This window comes from Kogia breviceps, chromosome 7 (genome assembly GCF_026419965.1).
Source record: "Kogia breviceps isolate mKogBre1 chromosome 7, mKogBre1 haplotype 1, whole genome shotgun sequence".
Taxonomy (NCBI): Eukaryota; Metazoa; Chordata; class Mammalia; order Artiodactyla; family Physeteridae; genus Kogia; species Kogia breviceps.
Genome location: NC_081316.1, coordinates 113,720,534 through 113,744,909, shown reverse-complemented (window position 1 = coordinate 113,744,909; position 24,376 = coordinate 113,720,534). Strand labels below are relative to the sequence as shown.

General features: G+C 55.1%; 1 protein-coding gene across 18 annotated transcripts in view; it reads right to left on the bottom strand.

Moving 5' to 3' along the window:
* Positions 1-2,064: 2,064 nt before the first annotated feature.
* Positions 2,065-24,376, bottom strand: part of ST3GAL4 (ST3 beta-galactoside alpha-2,3-sialyltransferase 4) — a 33,792-nt gene continuing 11,480 nt past the window's right edge. For 4 of the 18 annotated variants that reach the window (XM_059067857.2, XM_067039292.1, XM_067039286.1 and 1 more), the window contains 10 exons: positions 9,857-9,929; positions 9,472-9,556; positions 8,999-9,079; positions 8,705-8,802; positions 8,452-8,512; positions 7,929-8,024; positions 7,643-7,832; positions 6,850-6,993; positions 2,986-3,129; positions 2,065-2,714 (listed from right to left, as the gene is read on the bottom strand). In XM_059067857.2, the coding sequence (XP_058923840.1) occupies positions 2,628-2,714; positions 2,986-3,129; positions 6,850-6,993; positions 7,643-7,832; positions 7,929-8,024; positions 8,452-8,512; positions 8,705-8,802; positions 8,999-9,079; positions 9,472-9,556; positions 9,857-9,872 (1,002 nt within the window). In that variant the 5' untranslated portion in view covers positions 9,873-9,929 and the 3' untranslated portion in view covers positions 2,065-2,627. Of the gene's footprint in view, positions 2,715-2,985; positions 3,130-6,849; positions 6,994-7,642; positions 7,833-7,928; positions 8,025-8,451; positions 8,513-8,704; positions 8,803-8,998; positions 9,080-9,471; positions 9,581-9,856; positions 9,930-13,112; positions 13,386-16,414; positions 16,754-17,286; positions 17,355-17,645; positions 17,773-19,251; positions 19,386-24,376 lie in introns of those variants that run through there. The other 14 variants (XM_067039293.1, XM_067039295.1, XM_059067852.2 and 11 more) reach the window with 10 other exon arrangements.

Here is a 24,376-nt window from a genome sequence, read left to right as displayed (position 1 = left end):
ACCGCGCGTGCGCCTAATTAACGCTGCTCAAGGGCTCCGGGGATTAGGCTGGGCTGTGCACGCAGACCGTTGAGTCGGAAGAGGCTGGTGAGATCATCCTGTAGTCTAGACGACCGGAGCAGTGGTTGCGGGTGCTTGTTAGAATTCCAGATTCCTGGGCCGTACCCGCAGCGGCCTGGGTAAAACCCGAGAATCTCCATTCTTAGATTATGCCCAGATAATTCCGGCATAGGTGGTCCTCATTGGCTGGACCCTCCCTCTTGTTTCAAGGGATGTAGGAATTGGAGCACAGACGTGGAGAAGTGATCAGCCCAGGGTCGTCCAAAATTAAGTGACAGAGCCAGGTGGAGGACCCGGATTTGTGGACTTGCACCCAAGTGCCTTCCCTCTGCTGTGCCCTGCTTCCCCGCCTGCCTCCTTTTCGGAGCACGGTTTAATCACGACCAGACAGGCTGGCTGGCAGGCGGTTCATTCACATCGGTCGGGCTAACTGAAGAATGAAAGTTCCTTTCTCAGACCGCCAAAGAACCCCATCCAGCAAGTTCACATCAAAGCTCCACTGCCTGCTCCTTAGCTGGGCGATGCTGCCTCCATCCACCTAGACTGGGGCACCCTGGAGAATGCACACCTCCCAGGGAACAATGGCCAGTCTGGGGAGTATACACCCCCTCTCCATACACACTCATGTGTGGATGTGATTATGTCTGCATGTAGTATCACAGGCTTCACGCAAGAATGTAAACCGCTCCTGTGTCTGCATGCGTGTGTGTGGAGTTTAGGGGGCGGGGGGGGGGGTATGAGTTTGGATTCTGGCTCCAGTTTAGGCACATTCAGTAACAGGCAGTGGCCTCAGTCCGGGATAGCCGGATCATATGTGCTGACAGCACTCTCAATGGACGGGGAACTGGACACTCCCATGCATACCCTTACGGGAAGCAGCTGGAGAAGCATCAGGAATCAGCAGAGCTGAGATTCCCGAACACACTCACGCCTGTGACACCTGCTGGAGTCAGCAAGGCCCCCCAGGACAAAGCCTGGGGGACGAAGCTGGCCTGTGTGGTGGAGAGGGGAGGGGGCTCGGGGCTGCAGCCCAATTTGCTTTCAGAATTCCCTGTCTCCCCTGGAGGGAGAGCAGCTAGCAAAAGGGTTCTGCCAGGCTTCTGTCCATCCATTGCAATGGTCCTCTGTTGCTCCCAAATCTCTGCCCTCTTTATCTGTCCTGTCCCAGCCTTGCTGTCTCAAAACCTCAAGGCTTCAACTCTTTCCAAGAAAGCCAGGAACACAGCTGTGAGTCCCTTCCCTCTGGGGGAGGTCCAGCTCTCCCTCCTGGCTCCAGATGTAAAGGAACAGCTGTGAGAGTGGCAGGAAGCCCACTTGGCAGCTAAGCAGGGCCTGGGGAGATGAGGAACAAAGCGGGGTAGAGACAGGCAAACAGCAGGGCTGTATCGATTCTAGAGACTGGGCGAGGGCAAAAGCATTTCATCCCGTGGCTCGGCGACTGGCTGACAGGCCTTGCCAAGCCCTCAGACGGCCCCCATGCCCTGCCCATCCCAATTCTGGCTGCCTGGGCCACTGGCAGGACTTTCTGTAAACTCCCATTTTATGATTCCCACTTCATCCGAGAAGGGAAACTTGGCTTTCTTTGTCTGTCTCCACGCCTGTCCTCAAACACACACCTCCCAGAATGAGGTTTTGGAAAAAAGGCTGGTGAGGGAGAGGAAGGGAGGTGGAAGAGGGTGCTACCACTCCACCTGGCATCCTCCTGCCCCTCCCTACCTCTGGAAAGTAAACCAGGATGCGGATGCCAGGCTCGATGTCCAGCAGAGAGGGCTGCTTGGGGCACCACTTGCTTGCCTGCTACGCCAGGGTGACAAAGCACGACTTGGCACCCACCAAGCACTGTACTCAGTAAATAATTATTTCCTGAATGACCCTGGCCCACTCTGGGTCTCAGTGGGTCTTTAACAAGCCTGTCCACTGGCGGGAGAGGGACCCACTGCTGTGGCGGCCCACTACGCATCCGTGTCTTCTTCACTCTGAAAGGACACAGGGTATCACAGCTGCTTCTGTTTTAGGAAAAATAGTTTAATAAGTCTGAAACCCCTTTTAGGTCCTCTCCTCCACGGAACCCCTGTGCCAGTGCTCTTCCCATGCCTGCTGGGAGGGAGCAGCCCTTCTCTGGAGGGCACCACCCACTCTGGGCACCGCCCACTCCAGACGCCTCGCCCTCCTGGGGGCCTGCTCTGGGTCTAGGCCATAGTGGGTCCATCACTTTTGTGTAAAAAGTGAGCAGAACACTGTAATATGCCCCCTTTTCCGGATGCCATGGGGCCAGCCCACAGCATGTTCCTACCCCTTAATTAAATAGCCCGTTAAATAATCTCCCGGCGCTGGCAGAGAGCGGATGCCACAGCAACAAGCCCCGTGCCTTGGCCAGGCTCCTACTGCCTCAGGGCCGCCACCCTGCCTCGATCTGGCCTCCACCAGAGCAGCCAGGGACACAGCCTCGTCTCAGACCTGGCCTCCTCCCCACACAGGGGAGGGTGAGTCCAAGCTGGCACCCCCCACAGCCATGGATGGGGGCACTCGGCAGGGCAAGCAGACGGATGGGTACGGCTCCTGCCCGGTCAGAAGTACGTGAGGTTCTTGACGGCTCCGATTTCCAGCATCCGCTTGATGGCCAGGGCCTCTTGGGAGACATTGTGACCTGACCACTGTGGAGACAGCCAAGGAAGCCAACTGAGGAACTCCTAGGCAGCTCCCTGGCCCTCCCCGTAAGCCCACACCCCGGGAGCTCCGTTCCCCATGCCGGCTCTCGGAAGGACGACAGAATACAGGCGACGCTGGCCTGGGAGTCCAGATGCCTTGGTTCCGGTTCTGACTCTCTGTGTGATCTCACGGTGGGCTATCTCTGGGACCACCCTCACTCACTCAGTGTCCCCAGGCTGGTCTGCCCCACCCAGTTCACCAGCAGGGACCACTTACCACCATGGACTTGAGTGTGATATACTCATAGTAGTGAATGGACTGCTTCTTGTGGTGGGCGTCTGGGTAGCCGAAGCCAGCAATATGCACCGTGTCACAGAGGTGGAGGGCCAGGGTGATGGCCAACAGCCCTGTGGTGGGCTTCTGAGGGACAAAGCGTGCGGAAGGTATTAGAGGGAGCCTGCTTCTTTCGGCACCTCTAGGCCAGCGTTCTGCAACAGAACCTTCTAGTATCATGGAAATGTTCTTCATCTGTGCTGTCCTATATGGCAGCCACGAACCATACAGGGGCTCATGCAGCTAAGGAACTGAACTTGCTATTTTATTCAATTTTAATTAAAATTTAAATAGCCACATGTGGGGAATTCCCTGGTGGTCCAGTGGTTAGGACTCCGTGTTCTCACTGCCGACGGCTCAGGTTTGATCCCTGGTCGGTGAACGAAGATCCTGCAAGCCGTGCATCGCAGCCAAAAAAACACACAAAAAAGCCACACGTGGCTCGTGGCTACCATACTGCAGACTATAGCTCAACACGTCTGGGGAGGGTTTGGGCCTTTGGGGATGAAGATGGCAATCAAGATGACAAAAATGATAGTAATGATAACATCTATGATTTTCGGAGCACCTGCTATGTGCCAGACACTAAGTATTTCACCCCATGTGTCCCCTCATCCAGTCCTCACAAAAACACTTTGAGGTAGACAGTATCATTAGCCCCATTTTCCAGATGGGGAACTGAGGCTTACAACCGTTAAACAACTCACTCAAGGAGTGGAAAGGTTCTGCTCTCCAGATCTTGGAGGACCTCACCTCTCCTGGAGGCCCCGAGGCTCTCACATTTCCGGGCTGTGTGCCCTTCATGAGGGTGGGCTCTCCCTCCCATAAAGTGGGGACAGCAGTACCTCCCCCACCCCCTACCATAGGGGCTGCTATGAGGACCTCACCTTCTCCACCCCTGAGCCATCCGCGGGGATGGGCCACCTGATAGTCTAACCTCACAAAGAGCCTTCCTCAGCACGGATGACCTGCCTCCCACTCCCCAGACCTTGTCAGATCTCCTAAGGCCAGGTGCTCCCCGGCTTCCCTTTCTGAGCTCTCCTATCCTTTCATGTCACTGCCTGCCCCGGCCTTCCCGCCTTCCGGCCTTCCGCTTCAGCCCTGTTGCTTTCACTGCCACTGTGTTATCTCATCCAGTTCAGACCTCTGCCAAACCACACATGCATCACCTTCTAGCAAACTCTTCTCTCCCCGTGTATTCCTGTAATTGTTAAACACTACCATCCACCCAGCTGTGCTGGAAACCTACAATTGTCAGAAATCTCTCAATTTCACCTTAAAAGAAATGCTGTAGCAGAAGAATTCTAAGATGAAGCCCAAGGACCCCTTGCCCTTGAGAGTGTGTGTAACCTATGAGTATGATGAGATATATTACATTGCATTCTATTGCTTAATACAGCACAGTCGACTGTAAAACAGATAGTCCTGGTGGGCTTGACCTAATCTCATGAGCTTTTATATCTGGGTCTAGAGGTCAGCGTGGAGGAAGTGTGAGATGTGAAGCACAAGAAGGATTTATCATGCGTTGCTGGCCTGAAGATGGAGGGGACCGGACAGCAAGGTACGCAGGCAGCTCTTACGTGCTGAGGGTACCACCCCTAGGCTGAAAACCAGCCAGGAAATGGGGACCGCGGTCCTGCAACCACAAGGAGCCAAATTCTTCCAACAACAAGAATGAACTTGGAAGCCAATTTCACCCCCTGAGCCTCCAGACAAGAACGCAGCCCAGCTGCCAACTGGATTTCAGCCTTGTATACCCTACGCAGAGAATCCAGCCATGCTGTACTGGACATCTGACCTCCAGAACTATAGGCCAATACATGGGTGTTGTTTTAAGTCTCTAAACTGGGGTAATCTGTTAGGCAGTGACAGGAAACTACAGTCCATCCCTTCCTCTCCCTCTTCCTCCTGCCAGGAGCTGGGTTCTGTTCCTCATCTCTGGCTTCCCTCTCCAGCCTTCACCCTCTGCCATCAGGGCCATAAAACTCCTCTTTGCTGCCCCCCAGCCAACTCCATGTGCACTAGAACTCAGTGCCAGGGGCGTTGTTTGGTCTTGCCAAATGAAATACCTTTCCCCATTTCTCTGCTTGATGGGCCCCATGACCCCTTAGGGCCCAGCTCCAGTCCCACCTCTTCTGGTGGCACCACCTCCAGACAGCCCCAAGCGGAGTCCCGCCCCTCCTCTGAGGCCCCCCGCAGCACTCGGAACAACCCATCCCAGGCTGCATCCGGAATGTTTATTCCTCTAGACCGAGTTTCCTTAGGGCAGAGAGCATGTCTTATTCCCCAAGCATGCAAACTTGGGGCCTGGCACCGAGCAGCCACAAAAGCAGGCACTCGACATAGGAAGCTGAATCGTAGTAGATATTCAGTAAAGAATAAAATCATGGGGAGCTCCCTGGTGGCCAAGTGGTTAGGATTCCGGTCTTTCACTGCCGTGGCCCAGGTTCAATCCCTGCCTGGTTAGGGAACTGAGATTCCCGCAAGCCATGCAGCGCGGCAGAAAAAAAAAAAAAGAAAAGAAATAAAATCATTTATTCAGAACTTGGCAAATATTTATCGAGCATTCACGGCGTGCCAATCTCCGTGATAAGCACATTATGTAATTATTTTTTAAATTCTAGAATGCCTTTCAAAGGTCAGTACTCTTATTTTCCCCAACCCACAGATAAGAAAACAAAGGCTTTGAGTGGCGGACTGGCCCAAGGCCATACAGCAGGTAGCACCGCGAGTCCCGTGAGTCTCCTACCCCACACAGCCTCTCTGAGGGCTCAAAGATCCGGTGGAAATACCTGCTTGAAGAGCTACCCAGTGCGCCAAAGCCCACCAGCAGAAGACCACTAGGGAGGGTGCTGCGAGCCAAAACCAAAGCCAGAACTTGCAAACTGCACCCTGACTTCCCAAACTGTCCCCCCTACCAAACCATGATATGCAGGACCAACTGCGCCCTCAAATTCTTTTAACTCCTTTATTTTTTTATTTTTTATTTTTTTGCTGTATGAGGGCCTCTCACTGCTGTGGCCTCTCCCGTTGCGGAGCACAGGCTCCGGACGCGCAGGCGCAGCGGCCATGGCTCACGGGCCCAGCCGCTCCGCGGCACGTGGGATCTTCCCGGACCAGGGAACGAACCCGTGTCTCCTGCATCGGCAGGCGGACTCTCAACCACTGCGCCACCAGGGAAGCCCCCTTTTAACTCCTTTAGACCAATATGCTCCAAGACTGCATCACAGATGAAGTGATCAAATAGTAATAAGCACAGGGCTCAGGCTGGGCTCCATATCCTAAACATAAGATTACTGACTGTTGGTCCTTCCCTGGCGGTCCAGTGGTTAGGACTCCACGCTTTTACTGCCGGGGGTGCGTGTTCAATCCCTGGTCGGGGAACTGAAATCCCACAAGCCGTGCGGCCCGTGCCCCCCCCCACTCCCCGCCAAAAAAAAAAGAAGACAACTGACTGTCCCAGCAAATCCCCAGTGTAGATTCTGATCAGCGCCTGCCAAAGCCATCCTCTACCTCTAGCCCCCAAGCCCTAAAAACACCCTTCCCTGACTCCCCATTTTGGAGATGCCCCAGAGCATCTCAAGAGTGTGTGCCCTCCCTCGTTGTAAAAGCCAGAATAGCTGCCTCTGATTACAGGTGTGTGCCTGGGGGCTGTGTGTTATTCAGATGCGTGCTGCAGTCTCTGCTATTGTTTTCCCCTCGCCTGGGGTCCTCCCTGGCCTTCTGGAGCCTCTAGGAAGTCCCTTCCTACTTCCCACAGAGAACCCCAACCCTCTGGCTTCCCGTGCGTCCGCAGTCCATCATCACCTGCTTAATCTTGTAGGGCTGCTGTATCGGCAGGCTCAGCAGTTTGTCAGCTGCAATCTCCATGAAGAAGGGGTTGAGAATCCGAATCTGTTTGGGGTTGACGTCCCAGATGAGGGGAGGCTGTTTCCAGAAGCCCTTTCGCACCTAGGCGGGTGGGGTTGGGAGGGAGAGAGCCACTGGGTTGAGACAGGGAGGTGGGGAGGGGCTTCTCCAGGGCACAGGCCCTCGGGGGTGCGGGGTGAGGGGAGGGACGTGGAGGCCTACACCAGAGGTGGGAGAGGAGACCAGAAGAGAGGAGGAGGCACCCCCCCAGGGGAGGCCAGGTGACATGGTGTGTCGAGTATGGGCTCCAACCGTTGCCCACTTCCGAGCACAGCCATGCAGGTAGAAGGGGCTACCTAAACACGTGGCGACAAATGGACAGTTGGACGGTTCAGCTGTCAACCGGACGGCAAAGAGACAGAGCGGACTTTCTGGAGCCCACCTAGCAGGACAGCGATCTCGACTGTTCTAACCTGCCTCCACCCGGGGATTACTACCAGCTGGTCCCTCTGCAGCCAGGCTTCTTAGCGGCAAACGTATTTTGGCAGCGTCTCTGTCCCCAGCAGCCTCGAGCTTAGGGTGCCCTTTGCTGCTGCTGTCTGACTCCTGCAGTCGAACACTGAGCTCACGCCTTCCCCTCACTGGCTCCTGAGGACCGTGGGGCACACGTGATGGAGAGCGGCAGGGCCTGACCCGGGCGGCGTCCCCATCCCCAGGCTGCGACCTCACCCCCGCCAGTCTCTCCACTTACGCGCTTCTTATCACTCAGGATGCTCTCAATCCAGTGGAAGTCCATGGCCTTGAAAGCTACCATGACGAGGAGTGTGTCTGGGTTGTCCTCCACTTTGGGGTTGAAGTGGGCGGATTCGGGGTAGAAGAGACGCATGGTGGTCTTGGAGCCCACGTCCTGCTCGTAGCCAGCCACCGGCGCGCTGTTTAGCCTGGGAGGCAGGGGGGAGGATGCCCGTCACCTAGAGCCCCGCTGGGTCTGTTTACCGTCGCCCCCAAACGGAAGTGGGAAGGGCGGTCATACAGACCTGATGACCACGTCGTACTTGTTGATGGCCTCTCCCAGCGAGCTGTTGCGCAGCCGGTGCCCGTTCCCCACCACCACGCAGCGGCGGCACTTGAGGCTGCCACGGGAACGGGGTGGTAAGACCCAGAAGGAGCCCCTGCTCCTGCCCCGCTTCACTCTCCTGTCCCGGTCTGCCCAGGCCCCCTCAGCCCCTGGCCCCCACGGACCAGGCATTATGCCGACCCTGCAGCCCTGGGCTTTCAAGGGCGAGGAAACTGAGCAGAGCACGGGAGAGGCAGGGGAGGAGGGAAGATGCCTGGGGGTTGCCGAGAAGAAACCCCATCTCGGAGCCCCCCACTGCTGCCCAGGCCTGCCTGTTACCACGGCAACACCCTCAGCAGCCTCTGCCCACTCCAGCAGCCTGATACCCAGGCTCAGTTGCCATGGAGACTGGCATGCCCGCCTCCCCCGGAGACAGGCAGGCTCACTGGGAGGTGCTGGACCGTGACCGTTTCCCACTGGGGCGGGAAGGAGGGTCTCCTTACCTCTGAATGCTCTCTGGAACAGAGTAGCTGGTGATGGCCAGAACCCGGAGAAGCAGGTCTTCTACCAAAGAACCGCAACGGAAGGGGCTGACGATGACAGCCAGCTCTCCAAAGGCTGCCAACCCTCCCTGCCCCGACCCCAGCATCTAGGCCTGGCTGAGAACCTGGGCGCTGGGACCACGGACAGCAAAACACGAGAAGCTGTGTGGCCAAGGTGAGGCCACCGTTCCCACCTGACCGGGCGGATACTTACCACTCCCCTTGGTCCCGTAAGGCAGCTCGTAGGCAGACGGCGTCTTGACCCAGAAATAATCCTTAAGCTGCAGGAAGACGGGCTGTTCTCGGGAGTAGCTGCGCCGAGGTGAGGGCGGGGTGGGGATGAGAAAGAGATTAATCTTCATGCCAGAAGCTGGGTCAGACCCCCGACTCACATTACGTATACACACCGAGGCCTCCCCCTCCCTCACAGGCTGCACCTGACCCACGTCCACCAGCATGGTTCCCTCCACCTAGCCGGCACCCGGACCCAGCCCACATCCTCACGTACTTGCCAAAGAGCTTGGAGGCTATCCTCTCCGCCTCACCCTGGAGGCATGGCTCCTTCTTCCCTGGGATGGGAAAATAAAAGCTGGAGACAGAAAAGGAGACAGGCAGGCACTCCAGTCAGACCTCCCGGGCCCGGGGGCCAGCTTTCCAGGCAGCCTCCACCTCGGCCCCAAGGCCCTGGAGATGGACTCGCAGGCTGGAACGGTGTCAGCCCGGGTCCCACTTTGAAACCAGATCATTGCAAACCCGGTTCTTCCTTCTCCTGAACTCCCTGGGTGAGGGCCCGGGGAGTCATCCCAGGCCCTACCCCCGAACACCCACCAACTCCCCTCACGGAGGATTCTGGGCTAGTAGTGTACGGGAGAGGTCATGCCCTGGCTCTCTGAACCATCCTGTCCCCCCACCTCACGACGCTCCATCCCTGAGCCCGGTTCCCAGGAAGAACCCACAGAAGGACATGGAAAATGGACTCACAGCTCAATGTACCTGTCTTCTCGGGAGATCGAGTACCATACCGTGACGACCAGGATCAGAGCCAGCGTGGCCAGGAGCTTCCAGCCTGCAGGGCGGACGCACAGAAGAGCTGGAAGCAGAAACAGGTAGGCACAGCCCCAGGCCACCGTCTCAGCTGCCCCAACTGGGGCCCCTGCAAGGCCGCCGCAAAGCAGGCCCTCGCCTGGCCTTAGCTCGCGGGCTCAGGGCTTGGACCCAAGTGTTTCTGCTGTCCTCCAAGATGAAGACAGGGGCCCCTGGCTCCGTGTCAGTCCCTCCACAACCCCCGGCGGGTCCCAGGATGATGCTTACGACTGCTTCCGGGGAGCCCGCCCCTCAGGGTGGGGAGCTCTTGGAGAATACTCACGGGACTTGCTGATCATGTTTCTCAGGTGCCAGGGTTCCTGGACAGAGCTGTCATCCCGGCTGCCTCGGGCCACCTAGGAGGTAGGAGTCACAGGTGTCTGGTCAGCGCCATAGACACTGTCGCCTAGACTCTGGAGCAGGGCACACCCACAGTCTGAGCACTGAGCACTGGCTGTGTGTCAGGCAGTGTGCTAGACGCTGGGGCTCGAGCTGAGAATAAGACAGACCCGATTCCTTCCCTCACAGGGCTTATATGCAGTGGGGGAGACAGACAGAGAGCAAGTAACTAAACGAGGTGCAGCGCAGGAGAAGCGTGTGAAGGGGGTAACGTGGTAGAGCATGACTCGGCAGGGCACACCCACAAAGCTGCCTCCAGGGTGGCCATCCAGGGAGCGGCCCTCCTCACCCTGGACCTCTAACCCCTCAGAGGCAGCATCAGCGGTCCAGGTGGGGCCTACGCCCCAGAAAGGGAAACCAAGTCCCACCCTTCACGAATTCCGTCCCAGGCCAGACCAGCCTACCACAGCTTCCCCAGCACGGTTCCCCTCACTGTGTCCTCTCCCTCACTTGGACCTCGGGAGGGCCAGCTCCAGGAAACAGATGTACCTCCACCCATTTTCTACATGAAAGTTAAGCTAACTGTACAAGGGCGTGATTCACATTTTACACAACTGAAGTTTATCTTTTCTCCACATCCAAGGCATTCCCTTGGCTCTGGCCACCGTCCACCCCTCTATCATCAATCTCTCACGATTCCACCCGGATAGATCTGCTCGGGCCAGGCCCTGGGGTGACCGTGGGACCGTCAGATGTTCCACAAGCCCTCTTGCAGCCCTTCTAGACTCTGAGTACAAACAGTGTCCAAGCCCTCACCACCAGGTACATGGGGGAAACTCAGTGGAGGCGGGCTGTTCGAATAGGAGCACGGAGAGTGAGATGGGTCTGATTGGTCAAGAGGAGAGAAAGGAGACCCTTTCAGATAAGGGCAGAGGCTGGCAAGGTAAGGACAGGGCTGTGGGAGGGGTGAGTTGCTACATGCATATAAACAGCGAGGTCCCTCCAGTCACAAAGCCAGCCAAGGACCATGCTTCTGCGTCACCGGGAAGAAATTTCTGCAGGTTTCACAGCCACACAAGGAGGCACGAGATGCACGCAGAGTGCCAGTTTCTTCTCTCCATGACGTCTTCCCCAATGATCTGGGTTGTAGGAATCAGATGGGCCACATACTAAACACAGATTCTAGGGCCCTTTCCTGGGATAGCTTCAGCCAGCTGGGGTGGGACCTGGGATGGGCATTTTCACAAGCTGCCCACGTGATTCTTTTGAAGGATCAGGAAAGGGAGGGAAGCCCTAGCGTTTGTGCTCTTTTGGGGAGAAATGAAAAATCTCAAATTATGTCTCAATGGTGGGGGACCGCATCTGGACGAGGTCTGGTTTTTGTTAGAAATCATAAATCGATTATCCTGTCCTGTTATGGAGTCGACGCTCTGCTCCCAGGGGCACTCCCCAGGCTCCACCTTGAGTCCACAAATACCCAAGAATGAGAGTGTTGAGGGGAAGAGAAAGCTGGGTGGCGGGATGGGATATAGGAGTGGGGACCAGAGCCAGATGTTTTCAGTAGGGTCAGGAGGGCCCATCTCTGAATCCCAGTGGGGATGGGGGATGGTCCTGTCCAGTAAAGAAAAGCTCTAGAGTTGTAATCAGCAGACCCCAGTGAGAGTCAAGACCTACTGCTTTTCCGAGGGCGGCCTGCCTTCCCGACCTACCCACAGCAACTGCCCAGTCATGCCCTACCACGTTACCCCCTTCACACGCTTCTCCTGATCTGCACTTCGTTTAGTTACTTGCTCTCTGTCTGTCTCCCCCACTGCATATAAGCCCTGTGAGGGAAGGAATCGGGTCTGTCTTATTCTCAGCTCGAGCCCCAGCGTCTAGCACACTGCCTGACACACAGCCAAGTGCTCAGCAAGTACTGAATGAATAACATGCTGGATTATCTTGGGGGAGTCACTTTTCCCTCTCTGACCCTCAGTTTCTTCAGCTGTAAAACTGGGAATTTGGCCTAATAAATGCATGTGACTCAAATATATTTATCAGATCAGCAGCCTGAGCCTCACCAGGGACCTTATTAGAAATATATAATCCCAGGCCCCTCCAGATGCACAAATCAGAAACTGCATTTGCGTAAGATCCCCTGATGATTCACACGCACATTCAAGCTTGAGACGCACTTGTCCAGATGGATGTCCTTGACCTTGGCTGAACAGGAGGATTGCAGTATCTGGGTCCCGTAACTGGAAATTCTGACTTAAGTGGTCTGGCCTGGCACTGGAATTTGTTCAAGCACCCAGGGGCGATTCTAACCCAGCCAAGGGTGAGAACCACTGGTCCGGATAATGGCGAAAGCACGGTTCTCAATCTTTGATGTGTACATTCTGACTCAGTGGGTGTCTCGGGTCCACATTCTAACCGCTCCCAGGTGGTGCCCTGCGGCTAGGCTGGGAACCGCACTGAGAGCCGCAAAGCTCTCGACGAGATCCTTCAGGCTCTCACGTTCTTCACATTATGAACTGCATCCTCTCCCGCCCTCCGTGCTCTCAGTCCTCCTTTCTGATCAGGATGCAGCCCATCCATCTCCCTGTATCGGCAGGTCACAGCACTCGGGGCACAAGGCAATCACCCGAGAAGCTGAGGCATTTACTGACCTCTAGACCCCACTTTCCAAGTCTTATTTAACCGGTTGGGCATGGGGCCCAGGCACTGGCCAGTAAAAAACCAACCAAACAAAAAAAGCTCACCTTTCTGGTGGTTCTAACGTGCAGCCCAAATGGAGAGCACTACAGAGAGTGTGTTCTGCAGTAACTGAAAGTCAAGGACTCAGCTGTCCTCAGTGAAGGAGAACTTCGGTGGTCGGAGGTGATGGGTCCTGAGCCTCAAGACAACTACCCTTTTTTGACCTCTTCCCCAGTAAAGTTCCGCACTTCCTTCCTCCACTGTGCTGGTCCTGTGCTAAGCAGACTGGCTAGTCCCGGGGTCTGCTCCGAGAGACCCCCAGGGATGTCACCCGCCCACCCATCCCCTCCCCTTGCTGGCCAAGCCAAGAGGATGGCTCAGCCCCCCGGGATTCCAGGAGCACGGGCTTCTTGGGCTGGCTGCTGCCTCGGGACAACTGGGAGCCTTCTCCTAGCAGCTGTCCCATACATAACACTGACAGCCCCTGGGGACAAAAGGACAGAAGAAAAGTCACAGCAGGGTACCTGGGCAGGAGAACAGAAATCTGATCCACTCGTGTCCAGGGTGCAGCAACCTCTGCCTGCCACCAGCTGCCCAGGAGACTGGCTCACCCGACCCGCTAGGTAAAGCTGACCCCGAGGCAGGAAGGCTGTGTGCCCTCCTGGTGCTCTGCTAAGCAGCGCGGTGTCCCCCGCTGCAGTGAGGCTGCTGAGCCCTGCCATGGAGTCGCCAAAGGGCAGGACTGGAGGACGGGGTGAAAACAGAAGCCTCCTGCCGCCTGGCACTCAAAGCCTCGCTCAGCAAGTACTCAGCGGGTACCCGCTGTACCAAGACGAACAGAACTGGACGTCACCCGTGGACATGGCATGACGCCAGGCCCCTCCAAGAAGCCCTTGGGCCCATCGAAGGGCTGCGGCTTAATGTTCCTGAGAAGGGGGATGGGAAAACCAGTGGGGCAGAAGCCGTAATCAATGTCACTGTCCCTCAGTTCTGTGGGGAAAACCCGGAGCTGCCTGCCTGCCACCTCTAGACACCCCTACCAATCCTGCTCCACCCGGACACTGGCTGGGTCCCCGCCCACCTTTCCAGCATTGTTCCCAGCCAGCGACCCCCTCTGCCTTGCTGCTTCCACCTCTCCCCGCTCCTGCACTCCCTTTGACTCAGAAACACAGTCAAGTCTCCCTGGACCTAAAACAAAACAAACCCCCTCTCTGCTTCTGTGTCCTCCTCAAGCTACCTCTGCATCTCCATCTTGAGCTCCAGTGGTCACACTCCTTAATCTGTGCTACATCCTCACTTCCCACTCAACCCCCAACCCCTACTCCACCCCTGACCCCCACCTTCGTCTTTATGCCGAAATCGCTCTTGCCGAAGCCTTCCGTGGCCTCCTAATGGTCAGACCTGAAAAACATCTATTTTCACTCTTCCCCGTACTCTGAAGCCTTTGCTGCTAACAGGCCGCTGCTTCCAGGTCAAGACTCTCTCCAGGTTTCCTCCAGACTGGCTCCACTTCCTTTAAGTGCTGGCATTCTCCAGGGAGCTGCCCTTGAACCTCTGCTCTTCCTCTGCTTGTTTTCACAGGCCCTACTCGAACCCTGATGATTCAAGCTCTTTTTCAGCGCTGTAATTTCTCTCCCAGATCCTGTCCTAATATTTCTGATTTTCTGCTGCTCACCCTCCCTGGATGATCTCAAACTCTTCACACGTAACACGTCCACGACTGGACCCGCATCTCCCCGCCCCCCACCTTCTCATCAGCTCATCCGCCCAACATCTCCTTCGCCTTCACACCATCCCGAAGAAACGCTACCCATTCTAGCCCCGGTTCCTCGTTCCAGCAAACGCTTGCCGAACTCCCGCTAAACGCTCGCCATTACAGGAGGCGCTGGGATGTAAAGCTTGATAAAGCTCAGCACAGCGTGAAGGTCACATAGTCTAGAGCCTCAGAAGTACTTCGGAAGGCAGCCTTCATCTCCTCTTCTTGAGCCCCGGGTTGATTCTAGATCTCACCCCCAATTTATCTGCTTCCTAACTGGTCTCTTCACCACAAGTCTTTCCTCACTCAAGCCTCTTCCTCAGAACTGCCAACACGGTATCTTTCTCAGAAACAGTTTGGATCAAACCACCCTCCTGCTTCACTCGCTCCCCATTCCTTCAATGAAAAAACCGAAGCTTTTTAGAGGCAACCAGGGCGCTTCGGTCCCAGGCCCCAAGCCCTGCGTGTGCATCTCGGAGCTCCTGCCACGTGCGCTGCAGGTGCCGCCTTCTTCCACAGCCCCACCTCTGCACGGGCTTTCCTCCAGCAGGAAGACCCGACGCAGCCCCCGTTAGCCTCGACCATCTCACTCCTTCTGCAGCACCGGCCCCTCCTCTACGAAGCGTTTTCTGACATTTCTAAGCAATGTTTTTTTTTTTTTTTTTTTTTGTGGTACGCGGGCCTCTCACTGTTGTGGCCTCTCCCATTGCGGAGCGCAGGCTCCGGACGCGCAGGCTCAGCGGCCACGGCTCACGGGCCCAGCCGCTCCGCGGCACGTGGGATCCTCCCGGACCGGGGCACGAACCCGCGTCCCCTGCATCGGCAGGCGGACTCTCAACCACTGCGCCACCAGGGAAGCCCCAATGTTTTTCTTTCCACAGAAAATTGTTTATATCTTGATTTTAGCACCTAACAAGTAGTAAACTTTTTGTGTCATATAATTACTATTTTCATGGCTTGCCCACTATCCTCTGACCTCTGAAATTGGAAGCTTGTTTATCCCAAGAGTCTACCAGGGCACCTAGAGAAGATGCTTTATCACATAATATAATTTTATATTACATTATTATGTGTTTTCATATCTTGTCCATGAGACTATGACCTCTGTGGTCCAGGCCTGCGTTATATCTTCAGACTCTATTACAGTGCCTAGGACGTAGCAGATGTTTTATAGTCATCTGACACACAAGTAATAAGATGAGACTAAAAATGTATTACATCCCTTACTGATCCCGAAATGTATTGTGCACTTACTAGGTGCAACACCAGGGGGGTGCGAACCTCATTGCCATTTCCTTGGGGACCAGGTGGGTCACCGCTGTGGAGGCTATCCTGGGCACCGCTGGATGGTTACCAGCACCATGACCACTGCCCACTAGAGGCCAGTATGACCCCCACTCTCCCGTTCTGACAACCAAACGTCGCCAGACATTACCACATGTTGAGAGCTACTCTGCGAGGTACCTTTAGGGGCTGTCCAAGTATGATCTCAACCCTATGAGTCAAACACCACTATCACCTCCATTGTGGAGACGGGGAAGTGAGGTGCAAAAAGGGTCAGCAACTTGCCCGGGGTCGCCGAGCAGGTGAGGAGCTTAGCTCCAGAGGCGCACTCCTAACTCCTGCCCTCCCCCGTCCCTAAACCACCCTGTGAAGACGCCAAGATCCTCGGAGGGCCCAGCTGCAGCCCTCTGGGGCGACAGGAGGAAGCTGCCCTCCGTCACATCGAAGTCCTTCAAAGGCTTCTGACGGCTAAGGGGAGCCCCCTGCGCTCCTTCCCAGGCAGGCTGCCTCATGAGACACGGTCTCCGGCCCCCGAATCGCCTGGCCCCCCCTGGAAGCCCTCCGGCATGTCTTCAGAGCCCTCAGCTGTATTCATGGGAATACTGGTGCCCTCCATCTGGACACACCAGACTTCCACGAATGCTGGCAAACACCGCGTTCACTTTCTCACGGCGGCCAACACCCCTCAGCTGGTAAGCCAGGTCTCCTGGGCCCTGAACTTGTGTGGCTACCCTCTGCAAGCAAAGCGCAGGACTGTGCTACGACAGCTGCTTGCAAACATCTCACCTCGGGGATCTCCCGCCATGTCTCCAGCCTGTTGAGGTGTGTGAATCCTGACAGTGCCACCTAACCCACAGCGATTCCTCTCAGCTTAGAGTCCTCTGCCGTTATTCCAGGGGAGGCTTGAGCTGGACGGTGACTTTCATGTAACTAATACAACTGCGAGGTAAGGCAAGGTGAGGACACAGGCCACTGGAGTCACACTGTGTTATGATGAGCCGCTCTTGGGTGTAGTCAACTAACCGCGATCCTCCACAATGCATCATCTGTATCAGCTCTCCTCGGCTCCAAAAGCCTCCATGGCGCCCATCTCCTCAGAGAGAAAGGCCCAGCCCTTGCTCCGACCTGTAAGAATGCACGTGATCTCCCCACCGGCACTTCTCTGCCCTCCTTCCCCATTTCCCTCATTTAGTCTGCTCTACTCAAACGGGCCTCTCGCTGTTCCTGACTGGGCTAGGCCCACTCCCTCCTCTCCGGCTGTTCCTTCAGCCTGGAATGCTTTTCCCCTAGACACAGGCTTGGTATCTACCCACTGGCCTGGCCGCTGGCTGGACACAGCCTGAACGGCACAGCGTGATCTCGGCGGGCCCAGTAGGGAGGGAGCTGGTCTGGGCCCGGGGCTCTTGCGAGGCGGCACAGGGCAGAGTAACTGACCAACTGCCTCAAGGCTCCCCAGTGGGCAGATGGGGCATCTCTCCCGCCATCCACGCTTGGAGGAGAGAGGCTGCAGAGGTTTCCACCGGCAGGGCAGGAAGCCTCTCTGCTCCCCACCCTGGGGGGCCACAGGATACCCTCCGCCCCCAACAGGCGCCGCCAACAGCCCAGGCCTGAGCCTCCTGCACAGAAACACTGTATCCCCCACTTTACCAGACACCCACCGGGAACCACAGGAAACTCGTGCGTCTGGAGTTGGCCGGGATGGGGCAGGATCTTTGAAGTCAATTCGCTGGGGAAAAGAGCTCAAGTGTAGCGACGGGGTGGGGAGTCAACAGCACAGGTTCAGGCCCACAATAAATAATGAAAAACTCCGGTGTGGCCGTCGGTCGACCCGCTCCAGGCTCCCGGGCACGATTCCCTCCTCATACCTCCCACCCAGGGGCCAACGAATCTAGCCCCAAGGAGCCAAAGCTGAAGGCCCTACAGGAATTGGGGCTTGAAACCACCAGGACGGCCAGACCCCTCCCTCCCTCCTTCCCTCCGGCCTCCAGATGCCCCTTCTGAAGACGGTACACTGCACCTGACCCGCCGTGCCCCATCCGGTGAGGGGGCCGCAGCCTCACGCGGCCGTGGTGCACTTGCAATGCGGCTAGTGCATGCCGAGGGGAGCCGTCTGCGGGGCCCATACACTGGATTTCAAAGACTCACTACAAAAAAAGGAAAGTAAACTGTCCCCTTAAAAACCATTTACGTTGAGGCGGCAGCCATCGTTGCAAAAACCCTTTTTCAGCCTGTTCCGTGACCAGAAAGCACAGCACTAAGGACTGAACCTTCCACGGAGCAGAACTGATGGCCACTGAACTGAAGAGGCCCCGGCTGACCCCCGAGGCCTCACCAGACTTCCTAGACACACCCTCCCCTCCCCAAAGATAAGAATCTTAGCTCACATGCCCCCATCTGCGCCCCAACCCCGTCTGAGGATGGAGGATGAGGCAAGGTCAGGGCCAGCAGTTTCACATCTGAGTCCTCGTCAGGGGGCTTGATTACAGTATAAATGTTGGGGGGCTCTGGAATCATTGTTGGGACCCAAGCCCAGGCTGCTCTCCCCAGCCACCCCTCGGGGACCCTGGCACTCACGCTTCCATGCTTCCTCCTGGCGCCGGGTCCCAGATTACCCACCCGCTCCCTCAGTCTGTCCCACCCGGTCGCCCCGTTTCATTTCCTCTATAGCAGGAACACCACACTGTCTCCCGTACTCAGGAGATCACAGGACCCAAGAAAGCAGGGACTTCTTGTGGCCCACAGTATCTCCAGCACCAAATGTGTGGTAGGTAACTGACGAATACTGAAAGGAACAGATGTCTAAATGAATATGAGCAAATTAGCAGAACAAGTGTGAACAGAAGCTTTCGCCAAGTTAAAAATTTCCACACCCTTACACCCTGGTCACACCCTGGTCAAACAAGGAGCCAGGGGCTTGCCAGAGGTCAGCTCGGGACCTGGCAGAGCCAACCAGTGCCACATTTGTTGCCAAAGGCACGTTGTTACGCTCACAAATACACCCTTATACCAAGAAGGTGTTTCTGCACAACTGGCTAGGGTTAACCTCTGACTCCCTTTAATCACCACCAGAGCCAAGGTTGCTGGATCACACTGCGAGCTGACGTCAATATACTCTGTGGGGTCCCAGGAGAGATACAGGCCTGGAGACACCCTATTACCCAGGAAACCTCCTTTCCTCCTTACGTGCTCAAGAGGGCCAGCCTGGGCTAAAACCCCAGCCAGCAAGCCCCAGACCTCCAAGTACCCTTGGCCTCCTGGAAGCAGAGGAAAGGGGTTCGGACACAGACCTGAGGTCCAACCCAGCCTCTGTGGTCACAGGCCGGCTGTCCCCGGACAAGGCCCTGTATCTCTTGGGCCTCAGATTTCCCATCTGTGAAATGGGAGTAGCAAGAACAAGTTGTGGGAGGTGTGGGAGCCTCAAAACATACCCCAGGATTGAAAGCCCACAGCCTCAGCACCGGCTGAGCCCAGAGCAAGCACTCGGCCCCTGGAAGCTGAAGGTGACTCCTGGTCTGGGCCTCCCCCAGTGCGTGGCAGCCCCTCTCCGCTCCAGGTCTGCCCCAGCCCAGCACGGGGAGCAGTCCAGAGCTCCCACCTGACACCACAACCACGACCGCACTCACCTCTCCTCCCAGCCGCTGGCTCCGCTGCACTCATGGCACACACGCAGCTGCCCGGGCAGGTGGGGGACTGCCACCCAGACTCTGCCTGCACTGAACGTGGATCCCACGTACTAGCCAGGCTCAGCGTTGCGTTGCTGGGGTGGGGAGGAGCATGGGATGGAGGAGAGAGATGAGGCTTTGTTGGAGAAGCCACTCTCCCTTTCCGGGTACAGCCCCTCCTAGAGAAGGTGCCCAGACCCCTGATCAGACCCCTCTCCTGAGTGGTGCCCCCTTTGCAGAACAGCACTCACAAAGCCGCTCGGCCACAGGCAGAGGCCGTGGTACAGTGGTGAGGAGTTCCAGCCTCGGACAAGTCAGAGAAGGCATGTCATCAACAAATACCTGGATGGAGCAGTCATCCTTCCAATCAATTAAGAAAAAGACCAAGGAACCGAAGAGAATAAAGCAGAGGACAGCAAAAGCAATTCACAGCTTAAACCCACACACCTAACAAACATGAAAAGATGTTCAACCTCACTAAGTGACCAGGGAATGCAGATTAAAACCGAATATCACTTCTTGCACATTGCTGGCAGGTGTTCATTGACATAAAGGCTTAGAGGTCACTGACATAAAGGCTTTGCTCATTGACAAAAAGTACTTCATAGTATCTAGTAAGGCTGAAGGTGTGCATACTCTACGAGCCAGCAATTCCACGTCTAGGTGTAGCCCAGAGTGACCTGCCTGTGTACGTGCACACACACTAAGGATGTTTACTGCAGCACCGTGGCAACGGCAAAAGAATGGAAACATCTTACATGTCCAAGAGTGTAGTGATGGCTGAATAAACTGTATCATCACACAACTGAATACAGCCATTTAAAGTGAAGAAAGTACCCTCCATGGATCTATTCGGATAAACCTGATGTTTAAGGTTTTCAAAAAACTGTAAACGGATACTTATAGTATGATCTCATTAATTTTAAAAACACACAAGACTATATAGAGCATGTGTGAGCTAAAAGAATTCAAAACAAAACAAAACATGGAGGAATCACCCAACTCTTGGTGACCATTACATTCTAGGAAGAGATCAAGTGAACTGGGATGGATTGTGAGGACAGGGCTTAATTCTATTCTTCTAATATTTTATTTCTTTTAAAAAATCAGACATAGGGCTTCCCTGGTGGCGCAGTGGTTGAGAGTCCGCCTGCCGATGCAGGGGTCACGGGTTCATGCCCCGGTTCGGGAAGATCCCACGTGCCGCAGAGTGGCTGGGCCCGTGAGCCATGGCCGCTGAGCCTGCGCGTCCGGAGCCTGTGCTCCGCAGCGGGAGAGGCCACAGCAGTGAGAGGCCCACGTACCACAAAAAAAAAAAAATCAGACATAATACGCAAAAACATTAACATTTGTAAATCTGGCTGTCACATGGGATTCTATTATCCTTTATATTTTGAAATATTTTTATACTGAAAAAGGGAGTAGAGATTTTAAGACAAAAATTCAGAAGCTATAAAAGATCAACTCAACAACATAAAGATTTAAGAAGCAGAGGGCAGCAAGAGAACGGGGAGAGAGAGAGGATGAACAGTTAAAAAACAAATGACAAACTAGGAAAAGTATCTCTGCAACATAATATGTATCAGACCAATGAATTCCCTTAGCCTATAATGTGCTTATGCAAGTCAATAAGGAAACAAGTCCACAAATCAGACAGAGAAATAGGCAAAGGACATGAAAGAGCAGTTGACAGTACATAATATAATGGCACAGAGGAAAGACCCATTCTTCACTGATCTTAACAGAAAAGCTCCAGAGGCCTGAGAGCCTACGCGCTCGGGGAGGTGGGGAAACAGGCCTTCGGTCAGATCAGGAGTGGATCAGGGTGACCTTTTTGGAAGTGACCTGGCACTATCTGTCGAAATCCCCTTAGCCTGGGAATCCCATTGCTAGAAGTTTATTCTACAGAAAAGTCTCCTCTATTTGCATTAACTTTTCTATCACAGTCTTTACAGACAGCACTATTTGTGACAGTGAAAGATGTAAATGACTTGAAATTCTACCGAAAATCCACAAGGACCTGTTTAGAAGCATCACCAAACAAACAACGAACGGGATGCTACGCAGCTGTGAAAAAGAGGATGCAAATGCGTGCATGCTGGCACCAGATTATCTCCCAAGTACACGATGAAACTTTAAAAAGGCAGGTGGAGAGCAGTGTTCAGTGTATCTCCAATGCCCTTTTAAGAAAAGACTTACAGGCATATATGTGGGTATGTCGCTAAAGGAATAGATTATTCAAAGGATGCGGAAGAAACTAAGGGGGCAGGGGTCTAGAATGGGAGAAAGGCCTTCTTTATATCATATACTCTTTTTAAAAAAATTATTTATTTATTTATTTATTTTTGGCTGTGTTGGGTCTTTGTTTCTGTGCGAGGGCTTTCTCCAGTTGCGGCGAGCGGGGGCCACTCTTCTTCACGGCGCACGGGCCTCTCACTGTCGCGGCCTCTCCCGTTGCGGAGCACAAGCTCCAGATGCGCAGCCTCAGTCGTTGTGGCACACGGGTTCGGTAGTTGTGGCTCGCGGGCTCTAGAGTGCAGGCTCAGTAGTTGTGGCTCACGGGCCTAGCCGCTCCGCAGCATGTGGGATCTTCCCAGACCAGGGCTTGAACCTGTGTCCCCTGCATCGGCAGGCAGATTCTTAACCAATGGGCCACCAGGGAAGCCCCATATACCCTTCTTATGTTTAATTTTTTTTAACGGGTGAGTGTGGTACACTTTCAACTAAAATTTTGCTAAAAGGAAAGAAGGGGGGGCAGGGAAGAAAAAAGAATGTAAACTCTGGAGTCTCACACACCCAGACCTGGATTCTGGCTGCACAAGTGTTGGATCCTCTCTGGATCTCAAGTCTTCTGCTGCGTCAAATGGAGATAAAAACAGGGCACTTCCTCCTAGGGTGGGTGGATATGCCAGGTAAGAGGGGCTCTAAGGTTGTTACCGTGGAGAAGTAGAAGCAGCTGGTCTCTGACTCCAGAATGCACTTCATCTTTCCCCCTCACGGATCCAATGGACACGGCCCTTCTTACCTCTCCTTATGTCCCACTCCACAGACGGAACGGCAGGGGCAGGGCCACCAGGCACAGCTATGCAGACTGGGTGTGCGTGACCAGGCCTGGATGGGGAGTGAGGGCTGAAATCCAGCCCTCCCTTGGCTTGTCAAACCATCGCCCTGGTGCAGGGCTGTGTCCAGTCGCAGGGGTCACTCATTCTGCTTTCTGTAAAGGCTCTGTACAGGCTAGCAGCAACATCATTTACAGCAGAGCAATTTAAGCCTTCTCCAGAATGCTTGCCAGGTTATAAAGAGCCCAGTGAAAAGATCTGGGGTACACAGACCAGGGGCGGGGGGAGCCGCTGGGAAATTTGGTACAGTCATCCCATCCGTTTTTATCTTTCCATGTGTCATTTCCTCTGAATTCACAGAGACACCCTGATTTACCAGCAGAAGTGGTTTCTAGGGAAAGAGTCCTGACACCTTTGGCCCATCGGTACCCACTTCGTAAACCTTGGGCAGCTGGGTGATGTTCTAAGTGAGGTCACCCTGAGACGAATCCTGCGTGGGGGAAGGAGAGCCAAGGGGACACCCCCCTGCCCTGCCTGCCTGCTTCTCAGAAGGGCTTGTCTGCAAGAACAGCCCCGTCCCGGGGCAGGTTTGGGGTCCTGAGGCCTCCAGGGACACGGTGAGGCTGGGCAGTCCAGAAGAAACAGGAGCTGACAGGGAGAGCAGGCCTACTGCACCCAGGGCACTGCCTCAGGCACTGAACTACAGCAGGAAACAAGGTAGCAGGCCTGTGCTCCTGGAGTGTATACCTGGGGAGTGGGGGGGAGGGGCGGGGGGAGACACCTGACTACCACATAGATGAATAAGAAAAGGTGCCATGAAACACACAGTGAGGGCTTCCCCGGTGGCGCAGTGGTTAAGAATCTTCCTGCCAATGCAGGAGACATGGGTTCGAGCCCTGGCCCGGGAAGATCCCACATGCCGCAGAGCAACTAAGCCCGTGCACCACAACTACTGAGCCTGCGCTCTAGAGCCCACGATCCACAACTACCGAGCCCACGTGCCACAACTACTGAAGCCCACGTGCCACAACTACTGAGACCTGCATGCCTAGAGTCCGTGCTCCACAACAGAGAGTAGCCCCCCGCTCACCACAACTAGAGAAAGACTGCACGCAACAACGAAGACCCAACACAGCCAAAAATAAATAAAATAAGTAAATTTATTTTTAAAAAGAAGAAGAAGAAACACACGGTGAGGCCATCAGAACAGGGTAGTGGAGCAGAGGGAGATGGGGCGGCACCTTGGGATGGAGCGTTGGCAGGTCCCTGAGGGGCTGGCTCTTGACCTCAGACCTAAGTGAGAGGTGGTCATGGAAAGGGGGTGGGGCAGTGGAAGCAGAGGTTCCAGCCCGAGAGAAGAGCCAAGACCCCGGGGCCTGTGGGGTGTAAGTAACAGAAACAAGTCCAAAGTGACCGGAGACAGTGAGGAAGGGCCAGTGGCGGTGCCAAGGGAGACGCGCTGGCCGGGTGGTACAGGACGTCACAGGCCACCCTGGAGCCAGGACGTTACTCAGGGTTCCATGAGAAGCCACTGGAGGGTATGAACAGAGGAGCGGCCCTCTGGATTCATTTTTTAAAGATCCCTGGGGCTGTTCAGCAGCTCTTGTGCATAACCTCATTTAATTTTTAAAACACTCCGTGTGGCAGTCCTCTTTCTTTCTCATTTACAGATGAGGAAACAGACACACAGAGATACATTAAGGGTCCTGGGGTCTCCAGAAATAAAGAATTCAAGCAGTCTAAACTGCTCAGAAGCCCTACACTGTCTGGCACCCATGAATTGGGGGGAGCTGTCTGGGGTGGATCTAGAAAAGCTCCCTACATCTCTTGGGCCTCAGATTTCCCATCTGTGAAATGGGAGTAGCAAGAACAAGTTGTGGGAGGTGTGGGAGCCTCAAAACATACCCCAGGATTGAAAGCCCGCAGCCTCAGCACCGGCTGAGCCCAGAGCAAGCACTCGGCCCCTGGAAGCTGAAGGTGACTCCTGGTCTGGGCCTCCCCCAGTGCGTGGCAGCCCCTCTCCGCTC